At 41.1% G+C, this 20,162-nt stretch overlaps 1 protein-coding gene across 11 annotated transcripts in view; it reads left to right on the forward strand.

Annotated features, from left to right (window-relative positions):
- The window catches only part of GLI3 (GLI family zinc finger 3), a 287,546-nt gene that overhangs the window by 88,558 nt on the left and 178,826 nt on the right, over positions 1–20,162 (forward strand). For all 11 annotated transcript variants that reach the window (XM_059728658.1, XM_059728650.1, XM_059728651.1 and 8 more), the window contains one exon: positions 2,514–2,756. In XM_059728658.1, coding sequence (XP_059584641.1) covers positions 2,514–2,756 — 243 coding nt within the window. The remainder of the gene's footprint in view (positions 1–2,513; positions 2,757–20,162) is intronic.

Raw genomic sequence — 20,162 nt, forward strand, 5'->3', positions numbered from 1 at the left:
TTACCCGAAGTAGGCTTTTTAAATTTCATTCACCAATTAAAACTCTCATCTCATGCCACGCCAGTAACTGATGCCTTGATTCACTACATGTATGTCTTGAGAGGGATAGAGTAAAATCAAAGTATTTGAACCGACAGCAGTTGCTTGTTGTATTCCAGGATGGCAGTTTTAACAAATATTAACTTTATAGGAAGAGTAAAAGAAATTAAATCCCATCTGGTCCTTCGATTCATTATGGATAGAAGTGAGCTGAAGTGACTTTTGTAGTTGCATAATGTAGTAGCACAGGTTAGCCTTGTTTCAGTTATTAAGGGTCTGTCAGTGTTTCAGATAGGGTATCATCCTCTATTTTCAAGAGCTTGCATCTCAACTGTAAAAGTTCATTCTGGGTTGAAACTTATCATGAAAGGCTCCAGCCAGAGAGAAAATTAGTGGAAAAAAAACTTTAAAAAGTTGTACAAACAGTTTTATAAAAGCTTAATATACATTTTAGAGCCTTAGACTCCTTTTTTTGCAATTGAAGAAGTAAAAACAGCTTTGGTGTAAAACTATTAAGTGTGAAAGGCTGTTAATTCAAAATATGGGCTACTGTCTATCAATATTAACAAAAAAGAGAAAAGGGCAAAGATTTATATTTACTACTTCTCCATGGGCCCAATCCTACAAGCCCTTTGTGAACAAAATTAACTACTGACTCAAAAGAAACCTGTACCTGCAGAATCTTGTCCCCAAAATTATCAAAGGCTTTTTTTTTTGGTAGTTTTGCATACAAATCTAAAGTATAGTTGTAGACTAATAAATGTTGGTTTATGCAGGTAATAGCCAAAACCCAACTTGATGTAGTTTGGTATTTCAATACAATCAGCATGATTCTGATATCGCTGGCAACGATAGGAATCCATTAAAATCAGTGGAGTTACACCGGAGTAAAATGTGTAGAACTAGAATAGAATCAGTCCTATGTAGAATTAATTGCTGTTTCTTGCCCCTGTACTGGGCAGTCAAAACAAGGCAGTTTTAGCATTAAACTTGAATAAGCAGGTCTCTGATAGTCTGAACTGGACTCTTGTTATTCAGAGTTATTCTTTTTGTATGTGAATTGTAGAATAGCTTTTGGACACATTTATTAATGTTTATGCAAGATGTAGTTACATGTTCTCGCATAAACAGCGAGCTTCATGAAAACAGGAATGTTGAGATTAAAATTTTTATCTATATAGGTTGGGGCTCCAGTCAATGATTACATTTTTTTAGAGGTGCTGTGTTTTATAAAAGGAATAACGTAGATCACTACCTCTCTCTTCCTGAAAATGTTAGTCTGAAGTTGGTTACACCAGATATATATGTAGCTAATGACACTTTGCTGTCAAATGGCTCATGTAAAATGTATCTGAAGCTGTGCAGCTAATTGTTGAACAACTAGGCCATTAGTCTGAATGTAAGTGTGTGTAGAATGAAATTCATGCTGAAATGGAAGGCCATTGAATGCCCCATAGCAGAACTGTGAGAGCCATCAGTGAAGTAGTCATTATGGGTCCTTTACACCCCTTCCCACCTGGTTGGCAGAAGAAGATCCTGGTATGAACGATTATAAGTAGAGCTTACTGAGAGACTGTAGAGGAGGCTGAAAGAGCTATTGCAGCTCTTCTCCTGGAGACGGCACTATGAGGGCTGTGTTGCAGTCATAGGCACTGACACTAGGTTGGGGGGTTGGATTTTACCATTGTAATTTCCCCTTTACACATGTAATGTCCAGTTTTTGCATTTTATTTGAGGGAGCAAATCTCTTACGTAAGTTCTGCTGTGCGTGCGTGTGTGTGAAATGTGCATGCATACACAGACCCCCTCTCTTCCCAGTGTTATAAAGTGTTAACCTTGAATAATATTCACAGCTACAGATGGGTGACACTATTACAGCAGGTGGTCTCACTGCTTTTGCCTTGTGCTGGCTGAGTATCCACAACAAAATAAACATGTTACACTATTGCCTACCTTAATTTTGATTACTAGGGCCTTTTTTTATTGCTCCAGGCTTTTCTAACAGCACATTGACTTGGGGATGGAGCGGCACACTGGCAAATACAAAGCAGCAGTGGGTGGCTAGACTTGATTTAGTCTCAGCTAGCAGGGTTCATCTTCTGCTGTTTGTGACAAATTGTTTTTTTCCTCCCAGTCAGGCAGCCAGAACTTCCAGTCTACTTGTCCCAGAGGCAAGAAAACAGCAAGTCTGTGTCCGTTCTTGTACGATTAATAGCCCCGCTGGTAAATGCATCAGTGAATGGGTGATGATGATCTACTGCTCAACTGCCACTTGGTCTGAATGGGCTAGTTTTTTCAACTGGTATCCCAGAACATCTTTCATAACCACACATGTACTTACTGTCATGAACTTACACTGTGACTTTGAAAGTGGTGAAAGGGGAACAAAAAGAACTTTTTTATTTTATTTGCTATATATGGCCTAAAAGTCTCTTTTCTCTCTCTCTCTGTATCCCTCTATTTTTTCCCCACAGAGGATGAAAGTCCTGGACAGACCTATCACAGAGAGAGAAGAAACGCAATCACAATGCAGCCACAAGGTGGGCAAGGTCTCAGTAAAATCAGTGAAGAGCCTTCAACATCTAGCGAGGAAAGGGCCTCATTAATAAAGAAGGAGATCCATGGATCTATATCGCACCTTTCTGAACCTTCTGTACCTTATCGTGGGACGGTTTTTGCTATGGACCCCAGGAATGGTTACATGGATCCTCATTATCGTGAGTATTTAATACAAGTTCATTTCAGAAGAGCAAGATTGGAAGATTATTAAATCTGTAATTTTTTTTTTGCATTTTGTATTGGCAGTTTCCATCCCACTCAGAATCCATCAGTTTACCTAAACAAGGCTAAGTTATTTTAAGAATTCTTATTCTTTTCTTTATGGAGAAGAAAATAGTAACCAGTTCCATTCTGTGTGCAAATTAGCATAGGCCTCTACAGGCTTCCATGGGGTATATCGTCTGTTGCTAATTCACACAAACCATCCAGTGTTACGTTTGCTCTGCCAACTTAGCAGCACATGAAGAAAAACCCTCATTTAAAGAGAGAGAGAAAATTAAGCCTCAAAATAGTACTTTGAACATGATTTTTAACTACATTTTTAAGAAAAAATGAAACATGCCTTTTGGAGAGAGATGGGGGAGAGAGGGGAGTTGTGGGGTGGAAAGGCAGTCATTGTCTCCCCCAGCTCCAGTCCTGTGGAATAACGTGGGGGAAAAAAGCTAAGGGTTTTAACTTCTGAATTCCTGCTTAGGCTTTAATAAAAAAGTAAGAAATTAACTGACACTTGAACACAGATGTGGAATGGATTTCTCCACAGGCAAAATATAAAGGAGTTAAGCAATTTTTTTCATCTGCTTCTAGTTAAAAAAAAATCATTTAGTTGTGTAGTAATGAAGTACATCTTGAGGTGTCAAGTCTTGTGCCTTTTGATTATAGATTTATCACCCAGTCAGGATACAGATTTGCCATTTAACCTCCGAGTCTCCAGTTCCAGATGATGGGCTAAAACTCACAAAGTGAGGCCAGTTTCTGTTTTGGTTTTCTTTTTTTTTCCACATCATTCAGAAATGTTAGTGTTTTAAGGCGAAAGGTCATTAGCCAGATGACTGATTAGTGAGGACAGCTGATTAGTGCATGTATTTTTGCTAAAGAAAGTACCAGGGATAAAAGCTAATTTTATCCCTTCATTAGTTGGGCTAGCAGTAAAGGGGAATGTTCACTCATCAGGGTGCAGATCAAAGTGTCTCTCACACAACCGTAAGTCTCACCAACTGCCTTTATTATAACGGAGTCTGATTGTTAATAAAGATGGAGGCTAGATAAGAACATGAAACACTTGTTGTCTTTAGAGTCCAGATCAGCTCCTATGTGAATAGTTTATGATGTTTTTTCAGCTTTCTTTTAATGTATGACATCAGTTTCTACCTGTATCTCTCAAGCACAACCTAGTTCCAATGCTCTAAGCCAGTTATTCACTCATCTATCTGAGTAAGGTGTGCAGGGTACTGCTGTCAGACTTGCTTGTAGGAGGAGAATACTACAGGCAAGAGAAACGCTAGGTTTAAGATCTTTGCTATCACTCAGCTCATTGCTTTCAATATTTGTAAGTGCAAAACATGGTCTGATGGATTCTGTTGGGGGCAGATGGCAACTGTGTGGGTGGAGTGTGTTGTAGCAGAGCTGAGTTGCAGAGAACTTTAAGATGACTTGGCAAATGTTATTTTGGCCCCCTGATTCAGCTGCCATGTCCCTTCCTAAATACATCTCAGGTCCTAGTGATATCATTTGATATATATTGCAGAACTGGGTTTGAGTTCTCTGACTGAACTTAAGTGGTGGGGTTTTATATTTCTCAGTAACATTTCCATCGCAGTCATCGTTGTTTAATGTATCTAAAATGACCATTAGCAGTTGGTTGTAAAACAGCCTACCCAAAAGTCATATTTTGGGGAATTAAGTCATTTTTAATTTAAGAAGAAAATAAATGATAACATATATCTAGCATATACAAAGGTAGTCTTAAAGTCTCTGTATGAAAACATCAAATGGCAGATGTACTTTGCATCTGGTAGGGGGGATTATAATTTTTTTTTGCTGGCCTGTAAAATCCCTGAAGTTATTAACACTGTATGAAAGCTCATCACATTTCTATTTACCTGTAATAGATTTGATACAGAAGGACAACTAAATTAATGTCTGGCCAAATTTATAGAGAAGAAGATAGGCAGACTTAAATTTTCATAATAGTTGCATCATTTATGTATGTAAGATGTGCTTTTATTAAACTTGTGATTGCATTCAGCTTGACACTTATAGTAAGCCATATGAAGAACTCTAAATGTTAATCTCATCCCAGTTCCTCTATAGCAACAGGCCATCATTCTCTTCCTTAGTTTCTTGCCAGCTTTGCTAAGCAGATGGAGAGAAAATACTGCTTTAATCCAGTGTAGCCGGGTATGTAAACACTCATGGTAATTCCTTAGTTTCCCTGTGGTTGGAAAATACAGACTTTTCAAGATGCCTAATTTGTGCTTCTATATATACCCACTTTGTATTTAAAAGTGTGGGCAGGCTTCCTGTAACACAGGAAAAGGGAAGATAATTTTTTTTGGAGGAGGACATCTGTATATTTTTATTGTAGGAAAAAAAGTTTTTAAGTTGGTTGTGTGTGGAATGCATGTCTTCAGGAGCTGCAGTTTATTAGAAAAGGCTCATACACTTTGCATTTCTACGCATAAATGTGTGTGTCTGTGTATGTGGGTTTGGGTTTTTTTATTGTTTAATTCCTTTTTCTTAATTGAAAAGACTGATGGTAACTATCACTTGCAACATTTACAGCATATATGTGGAATAAGTGCATCACCGAGGGGAGTTTGCTGTCCTGCAGAGACAGGGTTGGGGAGGCGTTTGCGTTTCAAGTGGACAAGATTTTCCAACAGCCATGATCAAATACGTTACGGGTCTGACAGTCCTACTTATACAGCTCTAGAGATCCTGAGCCATTTAACATTTGAGGATGAGGGAGTGGCCTTATGTTCAGGCTCGCACGACCCAACCTGCATGAAACAAGAAAGGGTATAGACATCCAAAGCAGCACTCAGAAATTTTTTTTCATTACCATCTTCGTCACAGATTTCTTGAAACCACAGTTCTTCTGTCTACTTAAACTACTGAATAAAACCATTCTTTTTTTGAAGAAGAAGTTTAAGGGCAGATGACAAAACAGTTATGGTTTCCTTTCATGTTTCACATTTTTTCCACACTAAAGAAACCTGTTTTTGGCATACTTACAGATTTTGTTGCATTTCTGAAGTTTCATTACATCTCAGTGGCTGTGTCACTTTGAGCCTTTTGTTAATGCAAATACTGTCTCTAAAAGTTTGAGATGGGTACTTTTGCTCTTCTTTCCTCAGTTTTAATTCTCACACAGATTTATAACTGCTAAGACTACCTAACTCCCAAGTCATTCCTCATGGAAAAAAATTAATCATTCCTGATGTAAACACTTGGATTTCAAACATACTTTTTGTATTCTTCCTTGAGTTTCTTACCTCTCATGTAAAAGACCTATTTTTTCCTAATTAATAAAGCCCGAAGATTTAGCTTATGTAAAAGGAAAAGGCAATGTCAGTTTAATACGCTTAGATATAAAAGTTTCTGTGGAAGGTGACCCTGTTCACAAACGGCAGAGGCAGAACCAGCACTAGCAGCTGCCCCAGTGAAGTTTCATGAATGTAGTTGAGAAGTATGTGCCATATGTTTTTACAAGAGTTTGAATCTCACATGCCTATCTTGGGTAAGGGGGAATGCTTACCTTACATTTTTAATGGCACTGTAGCATTGTGGAATTGTAGTGTTGGGACTTGTGTACCTTACTGGGATCAGGCTCTTAATAACTGTACTAATTATATTTCAGAGTATTAGCGTTGCCTCAGAATCAGTTTGGAAAAGGATCAAAAGGCCCAGGAGGCAAAGAAAACACCATGAAAGCTCATTGTACATACTTGTTTATATGCTGAAAATATATATTTTTTTTTAGCAAGTACTTGCCATGAAAATTTAGTTAATGCAGAATAAAGTTAATTAAAAGTCTTTCAGCAAATGCAGACTATTAACTGTAAACTCCTCTTCGGGGGCATTAAAAATAATATGTTACTTGTTCAGTGACAATCAGCTTTAAGCTTCTTTTGAGATGATGATAGTACCTTAGGTCATTGCCAGCATTATCAGATCTGCCTTTCTCCTGGAATAGAGGCTTTTGCATTGTCCCTGCAAAGTGCATTGTGTTGCTCTCCAGTTCAAGGGTCCTTGCAGAGGGGTGTGGTAGAAGCTGAGTAGAACCAGTGAAGCCCTCAAATAATATTACGATAGATGTCCTACAACAGGGCTTTGTGGGTCTAACCATCACCTCCATTATCAGGCAGTTGTCAGAATATACCCATGACAATTGTAAAGATTAAAGGACATATTAAAGATACTTATGGGCCTAACTCCCATTGAGTTCAGTGGGAGTTAGGCCCATAAAGGTGTTCCAACATCAGGGCCTTATTTCCTGAAGCCACCCTGCAGCATTTTTTCTGGGTGCCAGTATTAAAAGTATGTACTTAGTGATTTATGGAGTGGTTTCCAACTGACATCAAGGAGGGGTAAGGTAAGAAAGGGAAATAAATACATAAACACAGTGAAAACTTAGATTTGTTTATTTATGTCTCAGTAAAGAAAGTATCTGATGCAGAATGGAACATCAGACATCAGTGCCCACTAGAATTGATGGAAAAATGGTAAACAGTATTTGCAAAAAAACATTTTGGCACTGGTTTGAAGTTTTGAAGATTTTTCACCCAGCACCAGTGCATTGCTATCATGGTGATAGCTCACAAAAGCCACATAGAGAGAAATTCAAGTGTTCTCAAAAGCTAACCTAGGATCAGTGGCAGCTTTTGTTCACAATTTTAGATGGGGCATCGTAATCCTCTTTAGTTGCACAATTGCTTCGAACATGAAGGGCACTTTCAAAAGTGCTTCTCAGCCCTCTGCTGTGGTGTTGGCCTGCTCATTGCACTGCAGACACTTTGCTTTGAAGTCCTGCTGCTGTGTTGAAGCTCTCCCCTGGAATGTGCAGTATACTGTCAGGGGCACTGGGGCAGCTGCTTCTGCCTGGATTCCTTATCAGAAGTAAAAAGAGAGTTGCACTGGTCTATTCACAGCTAGAAATGGCACATAAAATCAGAATAAAATAAACTAATCTTACATTCTCTTTTATTCCCTTACTTTTCTGAATGATGCAATGCCTTAGTAGTAGGGCTCAAGAGATACCTGTTGAGGTAATGCATTTAATTTTTGACATATACATTTATTGGTAAATTTTCCCCATAGATTTTTGTAGGGCTTTTACCAATAATGCTGTTTTTAACTGGAAGACATAATCCTAATGAAGTCAATGGGAGTACATTTTCAAAAGTGCTCAGCAGTTTTACTTGGGGTCAGTTTTTCAAAAAAACTCCATTTAGGCATCTACATGAATTTGTCAAATGGGAGCTAGTGGCTATTGATCTCTTTTGAAAACCAGGCCCTTTGAAGACCTCTTTTTGGATTTTTTTTTAAGGAGCCCTTTAAAAATAAAGATTTTTAAGGGGGAGGAAAAGCCTTTCCCCTTCCATAGGCCCCTCTTTCTGACTAAATGAATGGAGTATCTTGTTGCTATTCTGTTGTGAGGCACAGCTCACATAGGAAAATATTTATCTCTTCCAAAGACTTGAGTTGACAGGTATGTTCTAGGTGCTTTACAAACAATGTCTGTTTGTTATACGTGATGTGGCTTGAGCCAGTGCACACAATTTAAGGTGTAAGATCTCTTAAAAGTTCTCAAGTCTCTCTGCATGTGGAGCTTGTTGTTTCTGTTGGGGACTTATTGTTGTGCCCCTACTTATTTTGGACAAACCCTGGTGGCCTTATGTTTATGACCACCGTGTTACTGTATTTCCAGCAGCACAACAATGGATGGGACATCTTTCAGATTTCAACTTGTGTGTTTATACAGTACCTAGCAAGTTGGGGTCCTGGTCCATGACTAGGGCCCCTAGGACCTATAATAATAATGAGCTGCAAAAGACTTTTTTGCATAGTCTTGATTAAGAGCCTGAGGTTTGTGGCACATATTGTTAAGACACAATTAACCTTTTAATCTGGTGACATGTTCAAGTCAATTTATGGCATAATACAGTAAATGATCCAGAAAGTTATTCCACGTACAGTGAGTAACATCTTTATGGCTTGTTTGTATTATTCCTTGAATTGAACATGTGGCAGTTTGGGGCTGGCCCTGGATAGATTTAGTGCTCAGCTGAGTGTCCTCTTACCGTCTTGGGCTGGGCACAGAACTGATTCCTGGACCGTTCCCCTGCCTGATGTACAGAGGGAGATGGGGGGTGCTGTGCACCCTCAGTTGGGGAGTATCTCCCCAGTCTTGGGCTCACCACACTCCAGACCTTTAAAATCAACCTATGCAGTAGAGCAGCATGCAGTTTTCTTACAGCTCCAGTGCATGGGATCCCTGGGATTGGGGAGAGGTTCCCTGATCCTGGGTACCGGCATGCAAGGACCTTTAAAACTGTGTGGGCTGCACAGCAGTTTTTGCAGGTCCCAGCACACTGGGACCCTAGGATCATGGAGCTTTTTCTGATTCTGAGATTTCCCTTGCACTGGGGATGTCAGAAAACCGTGTGCGCAACGCAGTTGCACATGTTGATTTTAAAGGTCCTAATGGAATGGGACCTCAGAATTGGGGAGAGGTTACCTGGTCCATGTACTGCGACCTGCAAAAGCCATATGTGCAGCCCAGCTGGATTGCATACACAGTTTGTACTAATTGTTGCCACATGGAGACCCCATCATGTGTAAAAACCCAGTGAGGTTTAACATCCCCAGTAGGGAAAGTCCTTTCCTCTGATCCCCCATGCTGGCAAGCCAGCTAGAGCTGCTGAACTTCACAATCAGATGATTGTCCATGTGGTGGAGACCACAATGAGGCCAATTCCAGACCCTAGTTCAGTCCCTAGCCTGAAACATCAAGCAGCTTATTGTCAGGCACCTGGTTTTCAATTTGCTGGTGGAGGGGGAGTCCAGGATTGTGATCCTGGGCTTTCCCGGCACTGGCAAGTAGAGGGTGGTGGGAATCTAATCCCCAATCCCAAAACCACACGTTCTGCCTTCTGTGTGGCATGGCAGGATGTGCGATTGTTGAGATCATGGATCAGATCCCATTGCACCTTTAACTGAACGTCTGTTGGAGGGATTAGATTTCTCAGGCCCCTCTTCAGTGTTTGAGATTGGTGAAGAAAGGAATTGTGCTGCTTTGGCTTTTCTTTGTCTGCCTACGTGAGTGACTAAAACAGACTTCATTGAAGTTTTAGCACTGTAATCAGTAATTTAATCCAGTGTGTTCAATGCAACAAGCAAGCTTTTGTTTGAAGTTGGAACTTATCTTCACTTCTGTTCAGACTAGCATCTTTCAGCTATGTTCGGTACTTCATGAGTTTTTAGCGGAAGGCAGCATGGTTCCCATCTCTATAGTACAGTTTTAAAGCTGTCATATAATCCCTTCTCAGCACCATGTTTAACCATCTTTTAGGAGGCCACACTTGAACATGGTTTTTGCTTTAAGACATTTTAAGTACTTCTTGTTAGTGAATCATTTTCAGAGTTGCTGGTGGACAAGGCTTCACTTTATTAAGCTCTGTACTTAGTCCAAGAGCCTCTTAGCCATCCTCTTTGTTTTCTTTTGTTCACACCTAGTTACCCAATTAGATTCCTGTTAACCATACCATTTTAGTGTCCTAACTCTTGGAAAGCTTGTACCGTAGCTTTTAACCCCTTATTAAAACACTGCTTTAAATCATTTACGGCTTTGGTTCTTGGGATTTTTAAGAGCATGGACCAACCAACCACCTATTAATATTGAGATTATCTTGTAGATGTGTCTCTTTGCATTCAGTCACATAGACTGTCTCTTTCATTCATGACCACAAAATTTATAGTAAATCCAATGTCTACTAATATGGACAACAATTATATAACATAAAAAATAATATGAGAAAAATGTATATATGTTAGGTGTAGTTTTATAATTTTAGCTGCTGGAAGGAGGAGGGAGGCCCAGCAATATGTGGCTACCAGCAGATGTTCCATGCTTCACCATTCATAGTTTGAGAACAGCAAAGTGTGTATGTGCATGCTATTCTCAGAGTCCTAAGTTTAACAAAGAGAGATCCCTTTTTAAAAAGAAAATAAACAGAGGGATATAGATATACTGTACTGTGTTAGCATTTATCTTTGTGAGTTTTGGGGTGTTTTGTATCTACCAATCAGACCATCTGGGCTAATAAAATGACATTTTGAAAACGTAACTGCACATGTATTCTGCTTAGGACTAGAATAAGCAGAGTGCAGAAGAAGTAACCAGTCCCCTTACCTTGAGGCTGTTCTTTCTTTCTCATGTCAGCACCTCCCTGAGTCATTCGTTTCCCAAAGTGCAGAAGAAGGGGGCTTATTCAAAAACCCAGTGAAATCAGTGGAACCAATGCCACTGACTTCTGCAAACTTTGTATTAGGCCTCAGTAACACTTCAAAATAGTGGTAGACATATGTAATCCTCACAATGCCCAGGAATCCATTTTATTGTTTCCCAGGCCAGACTTTTATCTTTGTTGCAGCCAAGATCAGTGACATACAGCATATTTTTAAGTAAATGCCTGATTATGGTAACAGCTGAATATAACAAGTGGAATGGTGTTGAAGTAAATGGCTAATGAAGAAGGAAGTGTTGAAATAAATGCTGCTTGAACACTTCCACTTTACATTCTAAAAAGTTGCTGTGTTTCATTGCGTGCCTTAAGTGAGACATCTTTGTTGAAATGAAACCATAAGGCAGCTTATGGGAGTTATGTTTGTTGGATCAAGGCATGTGTGTGGATAAACACTAGTGTTCACTTTAGTGGGATTGTCAAATGGTTTAGAGATCGGTCCAGGACTCAGCAAATAAGTAGGGTTTCTTTTTTTTTCTTTTTTTCTGGTAACTGTAAGAGAGAGGTAATTTGGCAGAAGGCAAGGTAGAGATGCACTGTATACATGAGAAATGAAGCTTGTCCTCCTTATCTTGTAGCTTTATCACCTGACTCTCATAATATTAGACTTGCAAAGTTATTGATGTAATGATCTCTACGTGCCTCTCATGCATAAGAACTCTGTGGGGGCACTCTTTTGTGATTATTTTAATTCTTCATTGGTTCACCTTTTTACTGGAGTGTGATCCTGCAACCTGACCTCTAATCACACAAAAGTGAGAAGCTTAAACACAAATAAAACTGATGGCAAGAAACCCTTAGTGAACCAAGCCCACATGGAAGTGCTATACTTTGGCTTATGTGAACTGCCAAAAAAGGGGTTACGAAGTCTGAACCAACACATCTCTAGCAAACACGTTGTGACCTGAAAGAACTGCTGCTCATTTCTTGTGTAGACTGGCCTGTGGCATTTCATTTTAAATCAAGGGAAGTGGTTTTCCATTTAAATCAGCACATTCTGACAAATCACCATTTTTATAAAGAGGCTTTCATGTTTGAGTTTGTTGCAAACTCTGAGCTAGGTTGTGGTTTAAGCCGAAGTGCACTAGCAGGAGATGGGTGAGGAGGCATGCTGTCCCAGGGGGAGCTCCAGGGGACTATCCAGGACACAATACTCTTGCAGAATGTCTCTTGGCTAGTGAAGAGACTTGTGACCATGGCCTTCTTAATCTCCTTCCTTTTGGGCAGCTAATGCTTTGTCCGTTCTAGTCTTGTACTTTCCTGAGCTATTGTGAGGAGTGTAGGATGAATAGGAGGCGGCCTTTCTCCACCATTACATACCTGCTGAGGGCAAATCATAGTCTAGGTTGGGATGTGCTTACTCACCAATTACATGCTGTGTTGTCTATGATGGAGGGCGGCTCTCAAGAATGTTCAGTTCTTTCAACTTTTTCCTTTTGATGCATTTCTTAATTGGTGTACCATTAGAGCTTCCTGTTTAGGGTTGTTTAGTGCAGTCTTTTCTCATCTGTATGTGTACGTATAGCAGATGTAATATGTAGGTCAGCAAGTAGTTCCTTGCACTGAATTTCTCATGTGCACTTCTCTGCATGAAAAGTGTCGGAATACAGAGTGCCAGCAGCTAGGAGTGTGTTAGGGCCACCATGCCTCATATGAGCCACTGACCCTGCATTTACTATGGGCAGGCCAACCCTTACAATGTGAGTTTCCAGTGCAGTGATGTATGCACATACTCCATGTTTCCACAAAAGATGCACAATTTGCATAGATTTCAAATACATATGTGTGTGTTCAATCTTAAGTATACTTTTATATACTGTGTGCATGTATTCACAAATGCATCAGGTAGCATAACTTTTGAAATGCCTAACGTTACCCCCCCTTATACCCTCTCTAACCCCAGGATGATTTTAACAGGAATATTATAAGATGCTTGTGTGCAGTGTAGGATGATTATATACATGCACTTCTGTGGCTTGTTGCTTCCTGGTTATTTTTCTGGTTATTTTGTAATATGATTTTAATATACTTCTGTGTTTTAAAGCTTTTTGTTTTTAAGCTATCTCTGCTATGCAGCTTTCATATCTTGGCTCCCAGCTATGTTGAACCCCATTGTAAAGTCCCTTCATGTAAAAGCCATCTAGTTATAACTCTCAAAAATAAGAGGCTTGTCTCCTGAGGACAGCTCTATATTGCGGGTGGAGTATAATCCTTAACATTGTTTTTTTTGCTTTCAAATAGCTGGGGACAGTGAGTCAAGGAGTGAGAACTCCCTTTGTTTCATGTAGTGTGCATTGCAGGGAAAGAATGTAACAGAGCAGAAAATGAAGAAAGACATAAAAGAATCTCAGCTCAAGGAGGTCAGATCCATCACAGGCTTAGCGTTGCCTTCAAAGATGCCTGGGACAGGTGGCAGTTCAAGACAATCAGAGGAGAAGCATCCGCTAGCTCCGAGATAAGGGATTCTTGCAGAATCCTGCTATCTGGTCCCAGTTTGCTTTGATGTAACTCTGCTAGGGAAGACTTCTGGGAGCAGGCTAGTGTTTCCCTCAGTGATAGGCTGCTGTTGTTCAGCCTTTTAAGGTCTCATTACAGTGGTCCTTGAGGATTAATCCTCTTTAAGGTTTACATGGGAATGGTTTTGTCTGAAGGCCCAGCCAGGGACCTTGGTACCACCTGTACAAAGCATTATTGCATTTTTTTTCATTCATTTTTTTTGAAATTGTTGAGGGGTTCATATTTAACAGTGTTTGACAGAAAGCTAAAACCAAACATCTAGCCCTTTTTGCTTCTCTCTTTGGCTGTTACTGAGTTTTTGTTGAGCACAGCTTGAGCAGTTCTTTGCAGACACTGAACTATTAGCAGTAAATTGTCAGCTTCCGGTTACCCTACATAGCCTGCTGTTTTTGGCACTTTTTCTTTTTCTTCCCCCCACCCTGCTTCTTTCTTTCTCTTTTCCTTTTTATAGGAGAGATGTTGGCTCCAGTATTAGAGATTGTTCCACTATTGCTTTATATGTTTGCATACAGTATTGGATTTTACATCAATATTATTTTGTTCAGGATTGGGAATGTATAATTTTATATACTTACAAATTATTTATGTAATTATGTTAATTTATTAATAATTGTTTATCTACAGTTAAGTGTTTGCATGCTAGTACAACAAACATTTAGGATTCTCTTTAACAGAAAAGGCTGACCTTATTTCTGGTGAAATCAGCAGCAAACTATCATTGGCAATAATTGATGCAGAATCTGACCCTGTATTCCTTATCTAGAAGGAAGCCTGTATTTTCCTGTCTCCCCTTATGTTTGGTTGATTATGCACTCCCTACTTGATCTATCATTTTCTATCAGAACGTGTTTTTTTGAGGATTCAGAAAAGACCTCAATTTTGAGTCTGAACAAAGAACTGTCCTCAGCATTTAAAAAAAAAAACAACTTCTGTTTTTTGTTTCCCTGATTGAATAAACCATATTAAAGTAATTTTAGTATGTTGTGATTTTTTTAAGGTGGCAACTGAGGTAAAAAATAATGGGAACACTGTGTGACACTGAGTCAGTGAAAATAAGTCAGTGATTTTGACACACAAAATAACATTAAGCTTACTGTTTTAGGAAACCTGAATGGCTTAAGGGTTTTTTATGTAGCCCAGTTTTGTAGTAACTGAAACTATTTAAGGTCAGACAGCCCTCTAACCTATGTTAAATAACTCAGTGATCTCAATTCGGATCATTGTGGATAAGTGGTCTAATGATTAGCTCAGGTTGTCAATCTGAGCAGAAGGCCGAGGACTGAGTTGCTGTGGAGATCTCAGTATCCTCTGTTCCACAGAGGTATGTTTCCAGAAAATGGTCATAGTAAAGGTAATATAGGGCTGCTGCCTGTGTCATACTTGTTTGGTGGCTAAATAGGGATTTAGTGTTTTAAGATGTCAAATGAGTATCTTTATGAGTGTGTTACTTCAGTTAAGAGTGGAAGTTACTGCTTCCAGTATACTGCTTTTCTGTGGCTTCATAGCTTAACACCAGTCTCTACTAACACTGGTATTTTTAAAGGTGCTCTGAGTTTCTGCATAGTGTGATAATTTTATGTAAGATTTATAGGAAGCCCTATAGTTTAGTATTGCCTTATAATTCCCATTTTAACATGGATGTGTATATATGTATAAGTGCTATAACCTTCATGCACCTCTAAATTTCCCAAACATAATGATTTAAAAGCAATATACATATTTACTTTTTACTGTGTTTGCGAGTTTTATTATGTTCCATTCATACAAATTGTTTTCCTGCTAACCAGTTCAAAGGCAGAGGAACAAAAGGAAACTAAGAAAAGGAAACAAGTCCAAGTAACATGAATGTAATAAAATATGTTAGTGTGAAGTGCTGTTGACTCGTCCCAGATTCTTGCCCATATATGCTTACATACATAACTCTGTGGCTTATGTGTGTGTGCGTGCACACACCCATACACACTTTATGTAGTACTATACTGCACTCATATATATCTAGCTATCTGCATCCATCTAAAATTTAAAAAATGCACTTTAAGTCACATAAGTAGATACCCCCGTTCTTCAGTGTCTCGTAAGTACTTATCAGCAATTTATACTTCTGTAGTATAATCTTGAAAGTCATTGATCTATCTCTAACTTAAGTTCGATTAATATAACCCCTTTGCCCACAAATCTGACAAATCCACATTTGTTTCCAGGTGCTACTTAATTACATTATACTACTGTTATGTAATTTAGAGTAACTGCATTTATGGAAACATCATAGATATTGGCAGTTAATATTGTGAAGTGATACAGAATATGACAAATTACTGTGTATATCTTAAGTTGTGGAAAAATGGTGGGAAATTAAATTATATTGGTCCAAATTATGGTCCGTCCTTCTAATGCACAGGCCTAAAGGCAACCTCTATTTTCCCTCTGCTGGGTTGTCTTTTCCTGCATGTGGGACTAACTTCTAACTTTGGGACATGTTCTGTTTATGTAAACCCAGTAAGCTTACTCCTTCCTCAGGGCAGCAAAAAGACAAAACAAGGGAGATAGTGATTCAAGGAATCTCAAATTCCTTCTTAGGCTGCTTCAGGCAACATGATGCTTCTTTGCTGTGGGCTGAATTGGACACGTGCAGTCTAGCCCGTTGTTTAGGAAACAGATTGTTATGCACAAAATGTAGAGATGAAATTCCCTCTCTCAACTTTGGAGTGCCCAGGCAGCCTGAGGGAAGTGTGATATTCCTGTAAGGCCCACTGTGAGGGTTCTCTGACGTGGTGGTACCCTCAGCGGGCCTCAAGTTGACTCCTACACCTTCTTCCATGCAGTTGTGAAGGCATGGAGCTTTTCTGGGCTAGGGACAGACATTCAAAAAGCCAGAGCCTGAATTGGTTCAATCTTTGTAGGTTAATCTAACTTGTCTAGATTGAATCAGTTTGCAATTGCACAGACATTCCCTCTGGACTGAGGAAATGCAGGCACATGCCTACAGTTGCTCAGGCCAGGAGCTGGGGGGCATTAGAGCAGCCCTTAGTTGCAGGGAAGCTGTGCTGGGGAGACATGACCAGTGCCAGCAGTAGCTCCGAGTGAACTGGCCAGCGAGGGGTTTAATTCCCCCCTCCCTGTCCCATTGGCATGGTCCAGGGCTGGGGTCCACCTGGAGCTCCCCCCTCGTGGCTGCAGCGGTGGGGCCAGGGGTTCAGTGAAACACCAGCCAGCATGGCCCCTGAGGTAGAGAGGGCAGGGAGGGAGGTTATTCCCCCCTCTGCCCCTAGGAGACTGCAGTGGAGTCTGCCTGCCCTGACCACCACTGAGACCCACTCATGGCCCTCCCACCAGGAAGAGGCTTGTGCTCCCCTGTCACAGTTGCTCCCCCTTGCCACTCCAGGGGCAGGAGTATGGCTAGAGCCTGGCTGGCAGGGCCCCTTAGGTGGGGGTGGGGGTGGGGGCAGCGGCAGGGAAGGGGGTTATTTCTCCCTCCCTCCGACATCTGGTGGAGGGGACTTATCTTGCTGCTCACTCCTTGCAAGTGGCAGCAGCAGTGGTTGGGGTGGGCAGAACCCGCTTGGTCCCCTCAGGGCAGAGGAGAGAAATAACCCCCCTCCCGGCCCCCTGCCAAAGGGGCCCAGCTGGCCAGCCTCTGGTTGCACCCCTGTCCCTAGAGCAGCGAAGGGAGAGCGACCATGATCGGGGAGCAGTCCCTGCCAGGGTGTCCTGGAGTGTGAGCCCCTTCCTGGCGAGGGTTGGGGGTGCACTCTGGGCAGGGAAAGCTGCCACAGATGAGTGGCAGCACTAGGTGGGCTTGGGGGGCAATGGCCCCCTCTGAGCCCTGGTGTCACCACCCACCCTGTGCAGTCCATTGCAGCTCTGACCCCTGCTCATGGCCTCTCCACTGGGAAGAGGCTTGCGATGCCCAGACACCAGGGTAGGGGCTGCAGCTATATCAGGGCCCTGGCCCCTCATGGCTCCAGCGGCAGGGCAAGGGCATGACCAGAGACCAGCTGGCAGGGTTTCTTAGGTGAGGGGGCAGGGAGAGGGGTTATTCCCTTCTCCCTCTGACATTTGTCAGAGTGGGCAGGAGAGGGCTTATAGAGCAAGAGCAAGCAGGTGGTCAGGGCTGGCAGACTGCCAGACTTGCAGTCCTCCTACAGCGGGGAATAAACCCTTTCCCTGCCTCCCTGACTTAGGGGTCAGGCCAACCAGTGTTTGACCATGTCCCGGCCCGGCTGCTGCAGACCCCAGTCCAGATCCATGCTGGTGCGGCAGGAAGGGGGGGAATTAAATACCCTTGGCCAGTTCATTCAGTGCTGCTGCCAGGACTGTTGCTGGAGCAGCCGGTGGAGACATGCAGGTCCCCGCTGGTGGGACAGGGGAGGTGGAATAAACCTCTTCTCTGCTCTCTTCCCAGGGCCAGGCCCCCGCCCCTGTCCCTGCCTGTCCCTGCTCGGGCTGGGGAACAGAGGGGTGGGGCCAGAACTGCTGGGCTGGAGCAGAAAGCCCAGCCCAGAGAGCATGCCAGGATGCTGGGGGTCTCTGGTTTAAGTTAAACCAGGAAGAGGTCTGGGACAGACATTGCATAAACTGGTTTGAGCTCAGTCAGTTAAGTCTAATACTACATTCAACCAGGTTTATCTCAAACCGGTTTCAGCCATTTTCATACTGGTTTATGTGCACTGAACTTATGTTCTATTACAGGTTTAAACCAGTTTCCGATCACTTAAACCAGTTTATGTGTAATGTCTGTCCCTAGCCCTGGAGGGTAGGGACAGAAATTGGGCTGTATCGTTAGTGTTAGCAAGTGTTACTGCTGTATTTGCATGTACCAGAGGTTTTTATTATTGAGTCCTAAATAAAAAATATGTAGTAAATCAGTAAGGATGAGCCACCCTGACAAATTCAGACTAAAATTTCGCCTTTCCTTTATTGTTAGGGGAAGCGAATACCTCAGTATAAGATTTCATTTCCACTTTAATACCTTTCTGTAACCCAAAAATACCTAACAGGTTTTGCTTAAACTGAGAACAAGCATGGAAAACCTTTTGGAAATTTCACTTTTGAAGCTAAAATTAAAATCAGCTATAGGGTCTTTGTAAATCCTAATATAAATCTATTTACAACAGGTGCTGCTAGGTACCTGTTACATATTAATTACGTACAGTAAAATATTTTTGGCAGCTTCAGTGGCTTCATACCTCTGGACAGTCCAAACTTTTCAGTGCTAGCAGATTTTATATTACATTTTTGCATCAGTGACTTTTTCAAGGAATGAAAATTGAATTGAAATTGATTTCAGATTAACCAGTATGAAGCTGAATAGGAATTGTTCATAGATTTCATAGACATTAGGGCTGGAAGGGATCTCGGAAGATCATCGAGTCCAGCCCCCTGCCCCAGGGGCAGAAAGTCAGCTGGGGTCATAGGATCCTAGCAAGATAAACATCCAAATTTCTCTTGACGGTGTTCAGAGTAGGTGCTTGAACCACCTCCGATGGTAGGCTATTCCAGACCTTGGGGACTCAGACAGTAAAGAAATTCTTCCTTTTGTCCAACCTGAAATGGTCTTGCAGGAGTTTATGTTCATTGGAAGCCATATATTAACAGCATGTAGCTTATACAAGGACTTTTTGTCTTAGTAAAAGTTAGTAGTAAATTTCTACTGTTCAAAGGTACATTAGTAGTTGCATTCATGCTCCCACCCAGCTTGAGGCATGCTGTTACCGTGACCTTGAATTTCTTATAGGGTTGAGTAGAGTAATTTTACAGTTGAATCCTGCGAGAAATTTGCACTCGGAACTTCCGTTAAATTTAACCGCATGTACAAGAATTCCAGGATTTATCTGTAGGGTAATTGGCTCAGTGACATCTATTTATTTTCAAAGCAGAACACTTGAAATAAATACTTATAACATTAACCAAAGGTTTCATTGAAGTACTCTAGGATCTCTCTCACCAAAAAGGTATTTGTAGGGGTTCTTCATAAAAAGACTCTGCCCTCTTCTTTGGACTTTCCATTCCATTCAGGTCTTCAAAACAACTTTTTGTTTTTTCTTGATATATCTTCCAGAGTCCATTTCCCAGCTCCTTGTTACTTTCTACTGGCCTCCTGCACTTACATATCTTTCTTTCACTGAGCTTTTATGCATGTTCCTCCAGACTGTTTGTATTGCAGAGATTAAATCCTCTCCACACAAAACCCACCTCTGTCTCCTCAATCTATGCAATGGAAACTTGCTATAAATTGTATTCCATATTGGCTGCAGTAGGGGAAGCTCCTTAAAACATATCTCTTCTAGGAGCTAAGCTGTCTAGGAACCTGACTGAGGTGGCAGAGCTGTATAAAAATGTCTTTCATGAGATCCGTGGGAGTTGGAACGAGCTTTCTATATTTGAGCACTAACGAATTGCAATTTAGGAGTAACCTAAGGATCCTTATGTAAGTGATAGGTAACAGAAGTTACCTATTGCAGAGAAGTTATCTCTTGAGTTCAAATGGTGAAGGCTTTGAGTTTGAAACTATGGGACCAGAGT

The sequence above is a fragment of the Alligator mississippiensis genome, chromosome 5 (genome assembly GCF_030867095.1).
Source record: "Alligator mississippiensis isolate rAllMis1 chromosome 5, rAllMis1, whole genome shotgun sequence".
NCBI classification, from domain to species: domain Eukaryota; kingdom Metazoa; phylum Chordata; order Crocodylia; family Alligatoridae; genus Alligator; species Alligator mississippiensis.